Source organism: Nicotiana sylvestris, chromosome 10 (genome assembly GCF_000393655.2).
Source record: "Nicotiana sylvestris chromosome 10, ASM39365v2, whole genome shotgun sequence".
Classification (NCBI taxonomy): domain Eukaryota; kingdom Viridiplantae; phylum Streptophyta; class Magnoliopsida; order Solanales; family Solanaceae; genus Nicotiana; species Nicotiana sylvestris.
In genome coordinates, this window is record NC_091066.1 from 3,425,702 (window position 1) to 3,446,598 (window position 20,897).

The window sequence follows — 20,897 nt, forward strand, 5'->3', positions numbered from 1 at the left end:
GGTTTGGTTTGGTAATTACAAAATCCGAACCAATCCGACCTATATACACCCCAAGATATAAATATAAGATCATTGGTTAAACCATTTAAGATGAAGCACAGAATGTCTACACATTCAAACTGCAGTATTTTCCAGTTAACATTGTCACAATGAAATGCTATGGATAACTTTGTTATTGCATCTACTACAGCTTACAAAAAGTAGAGAAGGAACAATCCATGATTGGTGTCCTCTTTTACATGCTATGATATTCATCTCCAACAGTGATCATTAAGAACTCACCTCGCACCTTTAAAGGAGGGGTTGAATACTAGCGCTCAAGAAGCCTAACGTAAATTTGGATTCTAAATCATGCCGTAATGCCTCTGGTGGATTCAGCTTCAAGGTACTTGCACATCCGTTCCATCACTTCTCTTCCCTTAGCACTGTTTGCTTGAAACTTGTCCACACACTTCTGCTCTATTTTCTCTGCCATTGAAGCCAGAGCTGAAAACGGCTTAATCCTAATACTCGTTTCCTGCTTGCAGACTGTCCATAAATTTGGATTATCTGGATGAGGGTCATACCTGATTTTCTCTTCCACTTCTATGTACTTCTCGAGACTAATGTTTCGAGTGGAGAGTTGCATTGACCGAGATTGGCCATCGACAACAGTTGATTCTACACAGTGGCAGATGTCCTGACCAATGATTTTACGAACAAACCATGGTCCTGGTGCATGGATAGTTATGGCACGAGTAGTATAAAGCTTCCCTGAACTGGGATCAAGCCTGTGGTTCAATGTGTCAACCTCGAGGATGTGTGATAGAGTGCGCTTGTTTTCCGGATCAGCAAACTTGCGCCAGGATGCAGAAGTTACACGTTCCCATGGGTGCTTATATGTGTGCTCTTGTGAATATGCTCTGACCATCTCTTACTTTTGGTTTTCTAAACCTGAACAATAGAAACAGTAAGCAAGCAAATCATGCAGACAAATGTCTATTGACGATACGAGTTAGCAACAAATGAATATAGGTATTTTTGGGTTCAAAATTTGTTTGAAACACCATTCTACCAACACACTTCAAAAAAAAGTACTCGAATTAATTACCAAAAAAGAAAGTCCTCAAATGTTCCATTTCACAAGCTCAGCATTATATTGAATTACAGACACACCTCAAATCAACTTAGAATGAAGTATCTGTCAACTAATTCTCAACCCAATATTATTGGCATAACATTCTCCAACATTTGCATGTTCATTTGGTTACGTTCTCAAACCCCCTTCTTCCCCTTCCCTCGTTTCCACTCTCACTCGCACAAGAATCAATATCCACTTATTTGTCTTTAAGAACACAAAAATATACCCATTGAAAAGGCAATGTGCCTTTCCGACCATTAGAGAGTTTGTGGAGGACCAAAGAATTAGGTACATAAGCCCCTTTATCTTTACAATCACTAGAGTATTGTGATAACATCCTAAGTTAGAAAAGCATTAAACGCAATATAATGCTGTGAATGAATTCCAATTTCCTTTTCAGGTGAGTGTTAGACTCATCGATCCCGTTTTCAGGCTTCTAGCAAGAAATATTTCTCAACAGATGACAATTACTGTCTTATACAATCACAAAAGTATACATTTGAGTGTATATAATAAACAACTTGGTTTATTCAATTTGATAGTCAGTGATAGAAAAGATAAATGTTTTTTTTTGGTGTGTGTGTGTGAGAGAGAGATACCAAAAAAGGTTTTCAAAAATATTTATACGCTATATTAAGACACTCAACTGCAGGCCAATTTTTCAAAATACTTCCTTACACCAACTCAAGCAGCTATTTATTTTAAACATAAGAAATATCAGGTTATGGAATGAATGATTTGATTCCACAAACCAATCTCATTGCCAGTGGCGAAGACAAAATCCAAAGAAACATTTATAGTTATCTTCACATCCTATAAGCAATATTTTTTTTTTTTTTGGGAAAATGCATCCTATAAGAAAAATTAATTTTTCTGGTACTTATGATGTTGTTATTGTTTTTATGCTTTCTGTTGTTGTTGGCACTAACATATTGTCTTTTTCGTCTGCTTGAGCCGGGGGTCTATTGGAAACATCCTCTCTACCCCTTGAGGTATGGGTAAGGTCTGCGTACACTCTATCCTCCCCAGACCTCACGAACTTGATTTTACTGGGTTGTTGTTGTTGACATCAACATTCATCGGCTAGTAGTAAGCTTGGCTGCGTCTGAGCGCTAACCAAGCGCGACCGGAAGGGCCTTCACCACTTGAGCCGTATGCTGGGTAACTCGCACATGGGGTTCTTATGGGGGAGAGCTAATAGGAGAGCAAGAAAACAAATCAAAGATCAAATTTAACCGACAAACCAAAAAGTGTCTTAAAAATTCTCACACCCATAACAAGACAATCAAAGAAACGCAAATCCAAGACATTTCTCTTTTATAGAATTTCACTACACTAGCTAGAGCGGCTACTTAATCTAAATGATGCTTCCAGAAATCATGAAATGCTGCTCGATTTAACAAAGGAGCGAGACACTAAGACAAATAATTAGCAAATTCAAGCACCTTCTCAAGAAAAAAAAAATATATTCACTCATTTGATTCCAAAGTCTAAAATCGATCAAGAACACAAATCAAAAATCAAATCCTTGAACAGAAAATCAAAAGGGTCTTTAGAAATTCTCACACCCACATCAGATCACTCAACGATAACACAAACGCAGGTCAATTTATTTGAAAAAATTTCATTACACCAGATCAAGCAGCTACTTCATCTAAAATCATGGATTGTACAAATCAATTACAATGGCCAACCAACAATTACAACAAATCCATCAATCAATCAATCAATCACCTTTATAAATTCTTTGTTTTATTTTATTTATGTTACATTTAATCCTTAGTACTAATGATGATAAATCAAAAAGGGTAACAACAACAACAAACCCAGCTTAATCCCAACATGGGGTCTGGGGAGGGTAATGTGTACGCAAACTTAACCCTATCCTGTAAAGGCAGAGAGACTGTTTCCGATAGACTAGGAACGGTAAAAATGGGGGAAGACCACAGATCAAATATTAAAATTCTGAATCGAAACTCAAAAGGGTCTTGAAAAATTCTCACACCCATATCAAAATACTCAACCAAAAACACAAACCCATTACCAACTTAATTAAAGAATTTCATTACACCAGCTCAAGCAGCTACTTGACCTAAATCATGCTTTCACAAATCAATATCGATTGCCGACCATCAAATCACAATTACAACAAAATCAATCAATAAACTAATCAACTACACCTCAATCCCATAAATAATTTGGATCAATACTAGTCGGTATGAATCCTAAGTATGTTTTATTTTATCTACTAGTTACATTTCATTCTTCAAGAAATCAATGATATGAGAAATCAAAAAGCGTGTAACAGATTTTGAGGTAATAATCAGAGATCAGAAGCTGACCTTTTTGTTGGTGAAGAGATTGGAAAGAGAACACCGCCAACAGAAGAGAGAGAGAGTAATGGAAAATCGCTGCTGCCCTACAACTGTATAGTGCTTTCCATTATGTAATTCTTACTGACTATTTATAGAAACTTTTGTCGCTGTGGAGTGTGTATACCCATGAGTACAACTAGTGAAGCGGAAATATATCTAAATCTATGAAATTATGGTTTTTATTATTTGACACGTGGATACAAGAATTGATTTGAAGAAAGACAAGTATTTAAAGTATGTGTTTGGACTTTGGACATAAAAAATGTGAGATTTGAATAAGAGTAATTTTTTAAGTTAAATAAAAAAAAATTATTTAAAAATTAAATCTATATTTAAATATACATTTCACTTTAAAAAAATATTATAATTTTGTGAGATAAAAACATTATTTACTTGAAAGATAGAATTCGAATTAAATTTTTCTCGAGGAAAAAGTTTATTTAAAAAGTTGAAAACAATAAAATACTTCTCAAACTATCTTCAAATGCTTTAATTAAGTTGAAATTGATATAACGTATCAAATTGCCAATATATTGTATCCAGCACCCCCACTTACAACCTCAGAGTCTTGGGTTAGAGTCACCAAAGGAGCAATAACTCCAACAAACTGGATTTAAAAAGAAATCAAAAGGGGAGGGGAATCCAAAAAAAATAAAATTGATATAATATTTTAAAATATAAATTGAAATAGTAAAATAATTTTTATGACGAAAAGAGTAGGTACGTAATTAAGTTTTATTTTTAGTTTATTCACACAAGGCGAAGGTATTATTACGTGAATACTTTCTCCTCAATACCACCAGATCAAAAGTTTTGTTGTTGAGAACACGCGTCGCGCATGTTTTAAGAATTTTAATTTCTTTTTATATAAGCATGCATACGGTAAAAATCAAGCAGACCCGATTTCATGAGCTCGACGGTATGCCTCGAGAGTGAACCTGTGCTGAAGCAAGTTCGGGCTCGAGGAACGTGAAGACCGAGGAATCGAGATCAGGCTAGATCAACGTTGCAGTAACAGAATCACGTAATATCCGCAATCGGCCATCAACCCGGGCGAGAATCTCGGAACCGGTAGAACCATTAATGATTAATGATATTAATCATGTATTTTACTTCCGAAATTAGAGTCATACCTTATTTAGGATACCTCTACTATATAAAGAGGAACTATATTCATTTGTAAAGGGATCAATACAATTATCATCATACACGAGTTCTTGCTTACGCTTCTACTAAGAAATACAAACACTCTTTTATTCGTTCTTGACTCTTTATAGTTCTTATTATTCATACTGATGTTGATGCTCTTACTGTTCTTGGCATTTGATCTTGAGTCTAATCCAGATCAGGGTCGATAACTTGCAATTACACGAGTTTGATCCATTTAAACCTCTTAATTCCTTTATTTATTTAGCTATTTATCATTTGACATTGAATTAGATCGCGTATCCTTATAACCACATTACAAGTTTAATTGTTACTCATATTTCAATGTAAATAGTTTGGCGCCCACCGTGGGGCTAAGAATAATAGTGATTGTTCAGTGTTAGTTCTGATATAACACACTATTTTACGCTTGTTTCTTGTCAAGAATTTTGTTTTCGGGGTAAATCATGTCAAACTCACAAAACACAGCTACTCATGATGACAACAGTCTCGGGCTCCACGGAGAGAACGAGAATATTATAGCTCCAGGAATTGAGGTGCCACAAGCTGACCTCGGAGGAGCACCACCCATCAACCCAGTCGGTGTCGGTTTGCATATTGCTCTGAATGTGGACTTAGGCGGGGACCCTGATGGAAGAGTACGCAGAGAGGGTCGAACTGACGGTCGAGGTACTCAGGGCTCGAGATAGACTTTCCTCCTTCGCACCCTAGAGCTGGCGCTCAGCTGAAGTTAACTGGGCTCGAAGTAAATCCTTCTCCGAGGCAAGACGCTCCATGTGCTGCCTCCACCCTAGAGTTTCAGCCTCCTTCATCTTGGCCTCTTCTTGAAGCTGCAGCACCAGTTCGCCCTTCTGCTGAAACTGCGAAACCGAATGGTTCATCGCCAAATCTGAATTAATATTTTACAAAGTTTCAAGAAATTACGTTACCTTCTTGATAAGCTCAGTATGATCTTGACGAGCTCTCATAAGTTCAGCTCGAATGGTCGCAATCTCCTCCTCCTTTTGAAGGAGTTTCAGGTCATCCCTCTCCTTTACGAGCTTTTTGAGCTCGGCTTTACATCGGGTCAACTCCGCCCGATATTTGAAAGATGCCTCTCAATGAAGCACCAAAGCCTGCACATGAGGAAATGAGTTAGTCTTGAAAAGATACGAACTAAATATAAGCATGAGTGAAAAGGGAAAAATACTCACCCGTTTCAAGAGACGCTGAGCTTCGTTAAAAACAAGCGACGCATCTGGCTCGGAATCATCTTCGACCCCGTCGAAGCACTCTCAAAATATGTCACTCTCTCCATGGGCTAGCTCCGCATCAGGAGTTCTCATAGCCCGAGCGTCTCGGAATTGCCCCTCAGAAAATGAAAGACCGGGCGGTGAATCGTCTATATTTATTTCCTTAAGCAAGTCGCTCGGGGCATTCTCCTTTCTTCTAAGGGCCTCGGAGCTAGACCCTTCGGGAACATCCGCCGATCTTTTGGCGCAGCGAGGAGCACCCTTATCGCTCGATGGCTCGGGGACTCCGCTCGCATCTCCCTCCGACATTCCCCCAACATGAGATCGAGCCGACTCATTCATTGTCGGATCGGCAACCTCAGAAGTTGCAGTGCTCCCCTCCCCAGGAGCTATCAAAATGCTGTCATCATCACTTTGTGTTGCCTCGTCATCTTCCCGAAGTCTTTGAGCCACATCGGCAGGCAAAGCCACGGTATCAATCTTCGATTTTCGGGAAGAGCTTCGGCGTACCAAGGGTCGAGGCCCTTCGTGGTTTCTTCTCCTTGGGCGGCTGTGGAACCCCCTTTTCACCTGGCGGAGGTGGCTTCATGGTTACATTCTCTCCGAGGCCTACACGAGAAGACTAAGTCAAAAATTGATATTCTTACAGAAAGGCATCGGCATATGGACAGAGGAACTCACCATGGTTCTTTGCTTCTCATTGACTGTTGGCCAAATCTCGCCAGCAGCGCTCGGAGTATGAAGAGGTGGAGGCTAGTTGGCGAACCCAACCTTCGAGATCCAGGATCGCACCGGGGAACCAAGCAGAAGCTGCACCACGAAATGGAACTTAGATCGGGGAGAGAAATCAATCAAACAAGAAATCAAACATCAACAACGAAAATCAGACTTATGTTTCATATTCCATTCCTCGAGGAATGACATCTTCTCGGCAGAAATCAAGTCAGAGGTTCGAAATCGGATGAACCAACCCATCTAGCCCCGATCCTTGTCTTCATCTATGCTCAAGAACACTATTTTCGTAGCCCGGCGCTGGAGCTTTATCAAACCACCTCTGTAGAGCCGAGGGCTGTACAACCTTATTAGATGGTCGATAGTGAATGACATCCCCTCGACCTTGCTCGAAAAGAATCTGAGCAGGATCACGATGCGCCAGAACGAAAGGTGGACTTGCCCCAGGGTCACTCGACATTGGCGGCAGAAATCGAGTATAACCGGATCCACTGGCCCCAATGTGAAAGGGTAAGTGTAAACACTCAAAAACCCTTTCACATAAGTGGTGATATCCTCCTCTGGTGAAGGAATCACCACCTCTTTGTTACTCCAATTGCAGTCCTTTTTCACTTGCTCAAGACCACCTTCAGATATCGAGCAAATGTAACGGCACACGGGCTCACACCGACCGGGAACTGAAGGGGCCCTGTCCACTTTGAACTCAGAAGTCAGTTTACACGTCCTAGGAACACACACCTCTACGTGTGGCTCCATCGGCGTCTTGTCATCGTCTGGCTTCGAAGAAGAGGCTTTTTCCTCTTGCGCACTGTTTTAGAAGTCGTATCCATATATATATATATATATAAGTGAAAGAGGTAGAAAGTAGGGGTAAGACTGGTGGAGATATGAAGAAGGCAATAAAAGTTTGAAGGTTGGAAGATTTAATCAAAGCAAATGAGAAGTTTAAAGCAAAGTTTGAAATCAATTAGAGAGGTGGTATTTATAGATCTCAAATGACGGTTCGATGTTGTGAGCAGCTAATTTTTGATCATATTTGAATTTATTCTCATTTTTCTTGCTCATTTACCACTTTCCCACTTTCTCGACTCACTTCCCATTTCCCTCACTTTGTCCACTCATATTCCCACTCTCTCCACTCATGTTCCCCACCCACTCCCCACTCATTCTTAAATAACAGATACAACACACACAAAAGAAAAAAGGGGAGAACGAGGAAAACGGGGATGAGGAGATGAGCGAATAACAGAGGGAATGGGGAAGGGCAAGAAAACGCAGCAACAATGCCATAACTTGATAGAGGCTGGCCATGTTTTAGCTCTTCTTCATCGGGTATTTTTCCTCAAAAACTAGCTACGAAAAACAGCTCAAATCAGCCACCATATAGCACCAAAAACAGTCCAAAAACCACCTTAAAACCACCTGAAACACTCAGCAAGACAGCTTCAAACTAAGTGCAAAATCAATCCCGAAACCATTGCTAAAATGAGAGAGGAAATTTCAGGAACGAGCCGCTGCTGTTTGTTTCTATTTTTTTTGGGTTTTAAAGTATTGCTATGGTTGAAAATTTGCTGCTGCTCTACTGTTGTACCGTGCTTTGTTAACCTCCAACCATAGCAATACTTTAAAGAAACTCTTGGTTATTGCTGAAACATTTCAGCAATAAAGGTCCGATTTCTCCGTATTTATCCCTTTGTTACGAGCTTCTTTAAGTTATTCTACTTTTGATATTGAACAGATGAAACTCTTGCTTTGATGTTTATTTCGAATAGTAATTGCGCTGTCTCTGATTGATGAGTCGTTTATTTGTGAATTTTTAGTTATGTAGATAAGCTTATTTGTCTAATATGAATACTTTCTGTTGGTTTTAAAATTCATGTAATATACAAAGTTTTTCTTAGTTTTGGGATTATTTTCCTATGTATTCATCTGTTTTTCTTGGTTTTGGCTTTTCTTACTCATGCATTCATTTGTTTGCAAGTAATAATCGGTATGCGAGCTTCAATATTGCTATGTACATGTTTCTTATTTTATTATTTAAAAAAATGTTAAATCCTCATTGCAGTAGAAGACCCGTTTTCTCCCATTTTCCTTAATGTGAAGTTGCTGTTTGGAAATCTGTACTTGGTGTTCGTGCGTATATTGTATCCAATGTCATGCTTCTATAAGCAAATGTAGACTATTACCTGTGAAATTGTGGCAAGAATCTGAAATTATTAACTTTAACGGGCCACGAGACTTGCAATTAACTTGGTGTAGTTGAGTACAAATCTTCAAAAATAAATCGAGGCGAGCCATTCACAATCGAATCGCTTAATCTATGGCCTTGCATTAATATTAACTTAGTATAGAAAACACCCTTGAACATCCGTAGCTTGCTTTAGGCGCGGTTAATAAATCATCACGGCTATGGGTACGATTCTCGTGGCATAGTTGTGATACCTAATCCCCAAATTCGGATGTGCATTTAATGTGACTCGATCATAACAACTTCGAATATTAATAAAAAATAAACATGTCGCGAATCGCGGGTACATTTCATGTAGCTTGGTTCACGGAATGTTCCAAAAAAACAAGTGTACGACAATCTTAACTTGTTCAATAAATAAATCCATAAATCCTAAAAAAAAAATTTAAATAAATAAAAGCGGTTATAAAGCTAAAAAATGCACAATAGGTTTAAAACATGTAGTAAATCAGATAATAGGCCAATATTAATAGTTTAAGCGATCGTGCTAGAACCACGGAACCCGAGAATGCCTAACACCTTCTCTCGGGTTAACAGAATTCCTTACTTAGAATTTCTGGTTCGTAGACTTTTAAAATAAAGTCGAAATTTTCTCGATTTGGGATTTAAAATAAACCAGTGACTTGGGACACCATAAATTATTCCAAGTGGCGGCTCTGATAAATAAAATAGTCTCATTTCGAATAATGTCACTTAAATTGGAAAAAACTCCTTTATATACCCTCGGGTGTATAAAAAGGAGGTGTGACAGCTCTGGTGACTCTGTTGGGGACAAGAACCCAGAATCTCTGGTTCAGAGTTCAGAATTCGAGCTTGGAATAACTGTTATAGTTGGCTTTTATTTATTATATGATTTTTACGTGTTTGAACCTAATATGCTAAATGATGCTTTTTACCGCTTTGATATTGCTTGAATTGTATATAAAACTGTTACGAAACCCTCTTCTGCCTGAGTCTTCTAAATCATCTAGGAAGTGTGCACTTCGTGTGACTTCTTTTCTGTTAGAGTCATATCCCAATTTTAGAACGAGGTTCAGACAAGTTGCAAAGCCGGTGAAGCTTCTGTATTCCCGGTACGCTGCCCCTCGGCTCGAGCTGTCCGCTCGGGTAAGCCAGGTCTAGAACAATACACCTAGGGTTTTAAACCTAGAGTAACACAGTCTCACGCCGGATCCCTAGTAGGAACGTTTGTTTGCATCACGTGCATTTGACTTTGGGGACTCAACACAGGGGTTGGGTCCGTCTAGGATAGGTGTACCCAAATTAGAAAGACCATCCTGATGCATCTTACGTGCTACTTGCACATCTGTTTGTTTCGGCTTGCATGTTGACCGACTTTTAGAATAGGGAAAGAAAATAAAATAAAATTAAAAAAAAAAAAGAGAAAAAAGAGAAAAAAATCAAAAATCAAAAATAGGAGTGAGAGGTAGGTATTTAGAAAATTCTGAAACTCTGCCGAAATTCTGAAAAAAAAGGTCATTTCAAAATGAGCCAAAATTTTCAAGTGTCATGTTTCCCATGTTCCGTCAATCTGACCGAACTATGCGGGTCTGATTCTCACCGGATGTGAGATACGTAAGCAAACCTCATCGATTCCGACCCCAATTTTCAAAAAAAATATTTTTCTTTAGTCCCTTCTTTAGAAATCTTTCCTTAGAAAATTAAAAAAAAAAATTAAAAACTCAAAAAAGTAGTTTCCTTCTTTCTAAAGTCTTTCATACGGAAAAAAAAATCAAAATCCAAAATACGGACTTCCTCTATTTTGAAGTATTTTTCTCAAAAATTTAAAAAAAATGAAAAAAAATCTTTTCCTTGTTTAAAAGTCTTTCTTTCAAAAAATATTTTTGAAAAAATTGAAGTCCAAAAATATTTTCGCTTTTCTTTAGAAGTGCTTTTGTAAATAAATAAAAACACAGAAATCCAAACATTTTCTTAAAAGTCCCTCTTTCGAAAATTAAGAGGCAACATTCAAAATCCAAAAATATTTTCTTCTCTTCTTTAGAAAAAGGAGAAAACAAATAAAAATTCAAACAAAAATATTTTCTTTTTACTTTTAAAGCAAATAGTTTAAAACAAAAAAATCAAAATAAAAAATATACATATATTTCTTTTCTTCTTTTAAAGCATTTCTTTCAAAATTCCAACAAAAAAAATTTAGTTTATTTACTCCATTTTCGATCATTCCGAACTACGGAAGATCTGATTCATGCGGCGTCATGATACGTAGGCAATCCTCATCGGATTCGATCATAGCCATAAAATTAGTTGAGTGAAAAAATAAATTGAAAAAAAAAAGAGTGAATAAAAAAAAGAAGAAAAAAAAGTGAGTGACAAAAAAAAAAAAGAGTGCAAAAATAAAAGAGCGGCAAAAACGAGACAAAATAAAAAAAATCAAGAGTGATTAAAGAGAGGAAGAAATAAAAGAAAAGAGGTACAAAGTGAAAAAGGCTAGTTACGGCAGGGATGAAACATGCAACCATTCAAACACACGGTAGAAACATTTAACTGTTAGGTGCATTGCATCCTCACGTGCAATTTCCTATATGTTAAATATTTCAAAACTAATAAGGTTATTGGATGTGCAAACTAGCAAGGTTTTGGTGGTTGGTTTTGTTGGTAGTCTAGTCTCCCCTCCTTCACAAGATCCAAAGGCACAAATGGCCTCTGCAAGCAATCTACCAATCATCGGTCCTGAGGATAGCCCGGCATCGGCTATTATGCAGCTAGAATCAGCAGCTGCTGAAGAGAATAAGATGATGCGTCTCCGCATATTGGAAATGTGGGACGCCTGGTCTAATAGTAGGAAACCACCAAGTGCAATCCCTGGGTTCCCTGAATTGATCCCCAGGTCAGGTGAGGTTACCAACGCCCTTATGCCCAACCTGCTCATCCCATGCGGGCACCCTCTAATGCCCTCCAATGATCCTGGCATGCCTTCTGTGGTTCGCCCCCAGGCACCATCTTCAATGGCACCACCTCCAATATTTATCTTTCAAGGTCCACAGCTTTAACCAGAAATAACATATGTGACCCCGTACTCTTTCACTCAACCTCCTCAATATGATCTCTCGGGGGAGCAAGAAAAGGTTGTTAAAAATCCCGCACAAGAGGAAACGGCTCGGAAGATGAAGAGCCTGGAACAAAGTCTGAAAAACATGCAAAGTCTGAGTGGCCAAAACAGTGTGTCATACTCTAACCTCTATATGTTTTCCCATGTCCATTTGCCAGCTGGCTTCAAGATGCCAAAATTTGAAAAGTATGATGGGCATGGAGACCCGGTCGCTCACCTAAAACGATATTGTAACCAGTTGAGAGGCACTGGTGGAGAAGAGGAGCTGCTAATGGCCTATTTTGGGGAAAGCCTCACCGAAATCGCTTCCGAGTGGTATACGGATCAAGAAGTTACTCATTGGCACGTGTGGGACGATATGGCCCGAGATTTTGTCCTCCAGTTCCAATATAATGTGGACATTGCTCCCGACAGAAACACTTTGTCCAATTTGAAAAAGAAAACTGTGGAATGCTTCCGCGAATATATTGTCAAATGGCGTGAGCAAGCTGCTAGGGTAAAGCCTCCAATGGATGAAATTGAAATGGTCATGGTCTTTCTAAAGACCCAAGAGGCGGACTACTTCCAGAACATGATGTCCGCTATGGGAAAGTCATTTGCTGAGGCTATCAAAATTGGGGAAATGGTTGAAAACAGTTTAAAAACGGGCCGAATCTTGAGTCATGCTGCTTTTGAAGCCACATCATCAGATGTTCAAAATGGTTCGAAGGGTTTGATGAACAGAAATGGGGGTGAGGAGGGAGCCATGATAGTTTCAAGCTCGAGGGGGGCCCGTAGGTGATTCAGCCAGTCATATGTGCCTCCTATTGTCCCACCACACTATTACCCCCTTCAAGATGGTGCTTATGTCGTGGCATTGCCTCCCTATGCGGTGATTAGTGCACAATCTTACGCGCGGCCACAACATTATCCACAAAATCGAGCTCCACCTTCCATAAATGCCCATCCTTACGAAGCTCCATATAATCATCAAAAAAATGTTCCCCAATACAGTTCTCCCATAAGAGAGCCTTTCAGAAAGAATCAGTTCACCCCTATTGGTAAATCGTATTCAAGCTTGTTCCAAAAGCTAATCAGGCTAAATCTATTGCAGCCAGTGGCCCCGAACCGTTCGAACCCTGAGTCCCCCTCGCACCGAGCTGATGCTATATGTGAATACCACTCTGGAGCAATGAGACACAGTATAGATGACTGTTGGACCCTCAAAAGGGTAGTTGGAGATCAGATTGAAGCTGAAATAATCATTTTTCGAGATGAAGAAGCTCCTAATGTGATGAACAATCGGTTGCCTGCCTACAACATCTAGCCAATAGTCGGAATGATTTGTGAAGCTGAGGAATTTGATCCAGCACTGAAGGCCATTTCAGCCATTGTCGAGACAGAAGAAAAGCAAAAAAATGGTAGCCAAGCCTAAAAGTATCCCATCATACGGGAGTCTCGGTAGCTAGTCTTGCTATCATTTCTGCGTCCGGATTATCTCAGGGTGTGATCCAAATGTTTTACTTTATTGTCTTACTTTCCGATGTAAACCCTTCTATCTTCAAAATTTGAAAAAAATTGAAAAAAATAAAAAAAAAAATCAAATGAAATTAATATTTCATTATCCAGGAATGTCTCTTTTCTTAATATTGTCATTTTTCTCATTCTCTTTTTAGTTCTATTAAATGCAGATTTCAATAACATGACATGCTTGCGGACTTCATGCCTACATCCTGAAAGTTGTCAGACCTCGAAATAATGAATTAAGGATTAGATCGCAATGAAGATAAGTTTAAGGAAATAAAACAAAGAGTTGGAACATCTGAAGGAAAATTGGTTCCAGAATTGGAAAGGTCCATACATTACAACAAGAGTACTGCCAAAAGAGTGCGTTGTACCTGGGACACATCGAAGGAAGTGTCCTTGAAACAACTGTCAATGTAAATGCAGTAAAAAAGTACTATGTTGGATCCTTTATATAGTATTAATGTTCTCCTGTTGGGATGAAGAAGACTTTTATTCTCGCTACCCAAACATTACCAACCATTTGCAAACCCTTTGAGTCGGTTACTCTTCTTTGATTACCCTTTTTGGAACTTGAAAGTGTTGCTAAAAAAAAAATTTGATTGAAAGAAAAGAAAAGAAAGATACAAAAATGAAAAAAAAAAAGAGAAGCAAAAGAAAGATGCAAAAAAAATGAAGAAAAAGAAATGAAAAATGAAAAAGAGGAAAAGGAAAGGAAAAAGAAAGAGAAAAGAAAATAAAACAAAATAGAAAAAAAATTAAAAACAAAGTTTCCTGAACTACGTTCGACTTGATTCCGAAAGGATACGTAGGCAGCCTCTCTCTGGAGTTCAGTCACACCAAAATAAAAATCCAAATTCCCCTAAAAGTGAAACTGGGGCAGATGTTATAGTGGTTCGGCAATGATTCCGCCTGAATGGTTCCAAAGTTGTAATTCCATCCAAATCATTTTTACCCAAATCCTTTCAAGTCCTTCTGATCAATCGATGAGAATGTTCAAGGATCAGAGAATACATCTACTTGGATCTGACACAACAAAATGAGAGAAATAAAATGAGAGAGTCTTATCGGTGAAAACCCACACAGGCACCGTAAGGCGATGGTAGGCAGAGAAATGGAAAATGAGAGTCTTGTTAGTGAAAACTCACAAAAAGCACTATGAGGCGATGGTGAGAAGAGAAATAAGAGAGGTCAGCCCGTGAAAACCCGCAAAGGGCGCCCCTGATCGAAAAGAGGATCCTCGTAACTATTAGCATCAACAGAGTCCTGGCGAGGTTCCTCGGTTTCAAGGCAAAGCTGTGATGAATTTCTGAGAGTCGGACGGTTTACACAGATGAGGTATCCAGTCCCAAAGGCATGTCATGTTCATTGAAGTCCTCATGTACTCCAGATAAGTCCTTCTTTCCTTTCCCCAAAAGGGACACTTCTTGTTTTAAAACTCATTCTCCATTCCATTGTTTGTTTTCTTCGAGTCCCTTTCGGTCTAACTCTGTTCCGAAACTAAGACAAAGAAAGGATGGTAAGACTGATTTACATGGTTCTCATTTGATACGAGCTAATGTGCAAAAAGCACCCAGCCTCAGCAGGTGCATCAAGTCGACCTCGACTGGTCATGGCGGCCGATGCTCCGGAATTGAAAAATCTTGGAAGGAGAAAATCAAATCGAAGTGCCTATAATGGCAAATAAAGTTGAAAAGGTTGAGTTCCACGTGGCCAACCATCTCAGCAAAAGTTCGAAAAGTCAAGGTACCCCAAATGCACTGAAATTGAAGTTGGAAGAAAGAATTCAGAAATGAAAGGCCTACGAAGGCGAAATAAAGTTGGAAAAGGTTAAGTCCCACTTAACTAGCCGTTGCAGCAAAATTTGAGGAGCCAAAAGTTCCCCAATGTTCCGAAGAAAAGAAAAGAAAAGAAAAGAAAAAAAATGATGAAAAAAAAGAGAAAAAAAAGAGAGAAAAAGAAAAGGAAGGTAGAAAGGAAAGGCCTACGAAGGCAAAATAAAGTCGAAAACGTTGAGTTCCACCGACCAACCATCATGGCAAAATCTGGAAAAGAACCAGAGGTTCTCAGGGCCTGAAATGAAATTGATCCCCACAAAACAAGCAATTGCAATTGGGATCTTCATCAAAGAAGTTGGGTCGAGGTCAAGTGATCAAAAATAATCAAGGCCACAAAACCAACTACCGTTTCATACTAAACAATTGTTCTTTGTTTGAAAAATTTGAAACAGGTGCAATCCAAAGCAACCGTGCAAGAAGCAGGTGCAATTGGAAAAGAAAGGGAAAAAATGCGCAAGTGCTAGAAACAGCTTTGCAGCAACAATCCATGAAAAAGGGAAGTCCCCTCCAATTTTTCTTTCCCGCATTTACTCATTCTTTGAAATTAAAAGAAAAATGAGAAAGGAAAACAAAATAAAAAAAAGAAAATAAGAAGAAAATTAAAAAAATGATAGCTTAGGATTCCCAACCTCAATCTTTTACGCTTTTGCCAACATTAGGGCTCCAATCCCTGAGTTGAGATTTTTAGACATAGGGCCTCCATTCCCTAGTCGCCTTTTTACCAACATTAGGGCTTCAATCCCTAAGTTGAGATTTTAGACATAGGGCCTCCATTCCCTAGTCGCCTTTTTGCCAACATTAGGGCTCCAATCCTTGAGTTGAGATTTTTTTAGACATAGGGCCTCCATTCCCTAGTCGCCTTTTTTCCAACATTAGGGCTCCTATTCCCAAGTTGAGATTTTTAGATATAAGGCCTCCATTCCCTAGTTACCTTTTTGCCAACATTAGGGCTTCAATCCCTAAGTTGAGATTTTTAGACGTAGGGCCTCCATTCCCTAGTCGCCTTTTCTTTGCCAACATTAGGACTCCAATACCTAAGTTGAGATTTTTAGACATAGGGCCTCCATTCCCTAGTCACCTTTTTGTCAACATTAGGGCTCCAATCCTCCAGTTGAGAACTTTTTGACATAGGGCCTCCATTCCCTAGTCGCCTTTTTGCCAACATTAGGGCTTCAATCCCCGAGTTGAGATTTTAGACATAGGGCCTCTATTCCCTAATCGCCTTTTGCCAACATTAGGGCTCAAATCCCTGAGTTGAGATTTTTAGACATAGGGCCTCCATTCCCTAGTCGCCTTTTGCCAACATTAGGGCTCCAATCCCTGAGTTGAGATTTCTAGACATAGGGCCTGCATTCCCTAGTCGCCTTTTCTTTGCCAACATTAGGGCTCCAATCCCTAATTGAGATTTTTAGACATAGGGCCTCCATTCCCTAGTCACCTTTTTGCCAACATTAGGGCTTCAATCCCTGAGTTGAGATTTTTTAGATATAGAGCCTCCATTCCCTAGTCGCTTTTTTGCCAACATTAAGGCTCCAATCCCTGAGTTGAGATTTTAGACATAGGGCCTCCATTCCCTAGTCGCCTTTTGCTATCATTAGGGCTCCAATCCCTTAGTTGAGATTTTTAGACATAAAGCCTCCATTCTCTAGTCGCCTTTTTGCCAACATTAGGTCTCCAATCCCTGAGTTGAAATTTTAGACATAGGGTCTCCATTCCCTAGTCGTCTTTTGCCACTATTAGAGTTTCAATCCCTGAGTTGAGATTTTTAGACATAGGGCCTCCATTCACTAGTCACATTTTTGCCAACATTAGGGCTCCAATCTCTGAGTTGAGATTTTAGACATAGGGCCTCCATTTCCTAGTCGCCTTTTGCCAACATTAGGGCTCCAATCCCTGAGTTGAAATTTTTAGACATAGGGCCTCCATTCCCTAGTCGCCTTTTTGCCAACATTAAGGCTTCAATCCCTGAGTTGAGATTTTAGACCTAGGGCATCCATTCCCTAGTCGCCTTTTGCCAACATTAGGGCTCCAATCCTTGAGTTGAGATTTTTAGACATAGGGCTTCCATTCCCTAGTTTCCTTTTGCCAACATTAGGGCTTCAATCCCTGAGTTGAGATTTTTAGACATAGGGCCTCCATTCCCTAGTCGCCTTTTTTGCCAACATAGGGCCTCCATTCCCTAGTTGAGAATTTTAGATATAGGGCTCCATTCCCTAATCTTTCCTCCTAAAAACACATAATCCTTATTTTATCACTTTAAAAAAAATGGAGGTGCGACGGATGTCACTAGTGGGCCGACCAGCGACTGACAAGCATTGATGGTTCTTGGGAACCAAACCAGCGGGACATTCCGGTCACATCTGTCGCTTATGTCATGGAGGCGACATCATGACCGAGGTATCGAGAAATCTAGGCTCAAATCGTTTCTTATTCTTCCAGTGTAAGAAACGCGGGGACTACCTGTATAAGGTAAAATCAAGGAGACCCGATTTCATGAGCTCGGGGGTATACCTCGAGAGTGAACCTGTACAGAAGCGAGTTCGGGCTCGAGGGACGTGAAGACCGAGGAATTGAGATTAGGCTAGATTAATGTTGCAGTAACATAGTCATGTATTATCCGCAATCGACCATCAACCCCAACAAGAATGTCGGAACCGGTAGAACCATTAACGATTAATGATATCAATCATGTATTTTACTTCCGATATTAGAGTCATTCCTTATTTAGTATTCCTCTACTATATAAAGAGGAACCATATTCATTTGTAAGAGATCAATACAATTATCATTATACATGAGTTCTCGCTTACACTTCTACTGAGAAATACAAACACTCTTTTATTCGTTCTTGACTCTTTATAGTTCTTATTATTCATCCTGATATTGCTACTCTTACTGTTCTTGGCATTTGATCTCGAGTCTAATCCAGATCGGGGTCGATAACTTGCAATTATACGGGTTTGATCTATTTAAATCGCTTAAATTCCTTTATTTATTTAGCTATTTATCAATTGGCATTGAATTAGATCACGTATCCTTATAACCACATTACAAGTTTAATTGTTACTCGTATTTCGAGGTAAACAAAGCATAACAAAAAAATGAAAATATATTAGCTTTACATATAGTAAATTATAACTTTATTTTATTTGTTATATCTGGCAAATGTAAATCAACAAAAAGGTCGAAAGTGTCAATATTAGAAATATATTAAAATACAAACAAATTGTTTTAACAGCCCACTCCGCTAGTGATATTATCCTTCTTGGCCTAGGCCGTCATAGGTTTAAAATGCGTCACTAGGGTCTAAATCATGTCTACTTATATATCCATCATCTCTCTCGTGTTTTGTCGATGTGAGATTTGCCTAGGGTATCACATACACCCCCTTAGGGACTCATTGTCCTTGTTGATGTTTGTCCCACCACCGTTCAAGGTTGCACGCGGAGTGGCTCTGATACCATATGTAACAGCCCGGCCCGCTAGTGATATTTTTCGCTCTGAATCCAGATCCTTACGGGTTTAAAACGCGTCACTAGGGTCTAAGGCATGTCTACTTATATACCCACTATCTCTTCCATGTTTTGTCGATGTGAGATTTGCCTAGGGTATCACACCATATGTTAGGGTATCACATCATATGTTATAGCCCAGTCCGCTAGTGATATTGTCTGCTCTGGGCCTAGGTCCTCAGGAGTTTAAAACGCGTCACTACAATTTAGTGATTTTGTGTGCTCTGGACCTAGGCCCTCACGAGTTGATCTAAAACTTATCTACTTATATATCCAACATCTTTCTCGAGTTTTGTCGATGTGGGATAGGATGCCTAGGGTGTTTATTTGCTTAGTGTGTCACACAAATCCAAATAGAGCGAAGTGGATAAGCATTCATATGTGGAAGTGGGCCCAATTTTCTTAAGACTAGTTTTAGTGTACGTGCATTGCACGTGTATTGTGCACCTATCGATAAAAAAATATATGGAATATTGAATAAAAATAAATTATGTGTTATAGCAATTAATGTAGAGATAGATATAACGGTCATTTAATTGAAAAAAAAAATATTTTATCTAAAAATATAAATGTACTGACAAAGTTAAATTCTAGGGATAAATTCATGCTTAGAAGTACTTTGGCCATGTTTATCGGAAAATGTACTTTTTTTAAAGCTTCTACTACTATTCGAAAGCACCTCAAAATACCTTAACTCTCTAAAATAAGTATATTTAAAAAGAAATATTTACCTTTGACTTCCCAAAAAACTTGGTCAAACAGGCTCGCCTACATATTTTGGATGTGAGCAATGTGGCAGGAATCGACCTTTTTTACTTTATCTAACTCAATTTAAAGTTTGATCGTCCAATTCATAGAGCCGTAAAAAAGCCACTAAACAACCAAACTACATTATCTTAACGAATCCATTCTACGAGCTACTATAGGTTTGATAACTTTGAAAAAAGAAATATATGGACATATAAGTATATAACGGAAATAATTACGATATTAAATTAAAAGGAAAAAAAGAAAGGAGAAATTAAATATAACCCTAAAATTTGTGAATTCTAATCAACCTAAAAGTGTATGAATCTTCTTTTATAAGATTCAAGTGTCATAGTATATTATGATACAACAAACGATCTAAAAGAATACCACATACAAATACTACAAATAGAGTGATGTAATGAGTATTACAATATGGAATATCATCAAATCAAGTAATTCATGAATTTGATTATGAATGCGTAAAATTCCATGTTCCCAAAGTATCTATACACTGAAATACAGTAAAAATAATATTACTATGGTATTACACGTAAAAACTTAGCAGAGTTTATGCCAATAAACGCATCGCAACCTAGAACAAAAACCGCATTAAGTGGGCGTTTGGACATAAGAACTGTAAAATTCCAAAAAAAAAAGTGGTTTTTTTTAAAAGTAAAAATGGTATTTGAAAATTAGAGTGTGTTTGGACATGAATACAATTTTGGGCTATTTTTGAGGTTTTGTGAGTAATATGAGTGAAAATTTTGAAAAACAACTTTTTGGAGTTTTTCAAATTTTTGAAAATTTTTTCAAAATTCATCTTCAAATGAAAATTGAAAATCTTATAGCCAAATTATGAGGTTGTTTAGACTATTAAGAACTAGTTTCCGGTGTTAAGTAAATTAAAACTTGTACATGTAAATATTTTAATTAGATACAATTTGTATGCCCACTAGTTGTTTACATTCATCCGTTTCTGGGGCAAATTTCTTGTGTCCTTTTAATTTTTTTTATTGTACTCTTTGTTTTTAATTATAGATACATCACTATGCAGAAGGTGAATTAAATCTTATTTCTTAAATAGCATAGTTCTTTCTAACTTTTAAATGTCTATGAAATATAATCAGGGTATATGTGTGTTCATGAATGGTTTTTGGTACGATTTGTTGCATAATAAGTGCGAACTGCGATAAGGCGATACTGATTTGATACACATGAATTTGCTTGCAGCAACATTTATTTGTTATATAGCAATCTTCCCTATTTTTCTTTTTGGTTGCTAATAGATGACCAAAAGTACGTAGAAGAAATTGAGGAAATTTTAGGACCTTCCTTTTGATATGTATATTT

The 20,897-nt window shown here is 38.3% G+C and overlaps 1 protein-coding gene and 1 long non-coding RNA gene across 3 annotated transcripts; both read right to left on the reverse strand.

Moving 5' to 3' along the window:
• Positions 1–58: 58 nt before the first annotated feature.
• LOC104216982 (uncharacterized) lies at positions 59–3,556 on the reverse strand. The gene is made up of 2 exons (XM_009767127.2): positions 3,463–3,556; positions 59–933 (listed from the first exon to the last, which is right to left on the reverse strand). The coding sequence occupies exon 2, from the start codon at positions 908–910 to the stop codon at positions 350–352; it is 561 nt and encodes a 186-aa protein (XP_009765429.1). The 5' UTR covers positions 911–933; positions 3,463–3,556; the 3' UTR covers positions 59–349.
• Positions 3,557–4,704: 1,148 nt separating this feature from the next.
• LOC104216983 (uncharacterized) lies at positions 4,705–6,868 on the reverse strand. Of its 2 annotated transcripts, XR_708636.2 has the most exons (5): positions 6,784–6,868; positions 6,576–6,704; positions 5,856–6,503; positions 5,592–5,777; positions 4,705–5,522 (listed from the first exon to the last, which is right to left on the reverse strand). It is a non-coding gene; the product is annotated as an uncharacterized lncRNA (long non-coding RNA). The 2 variants fall into 2 exon arrangements; XR_708635.2 differs by lacking the exon at positions 6,784–6,868 and having other exon boundaries at positions 6,576–6,777.
• Between the last annotated feature and the right edge of the window lie 14,029 nt (positions 6,869–20,897).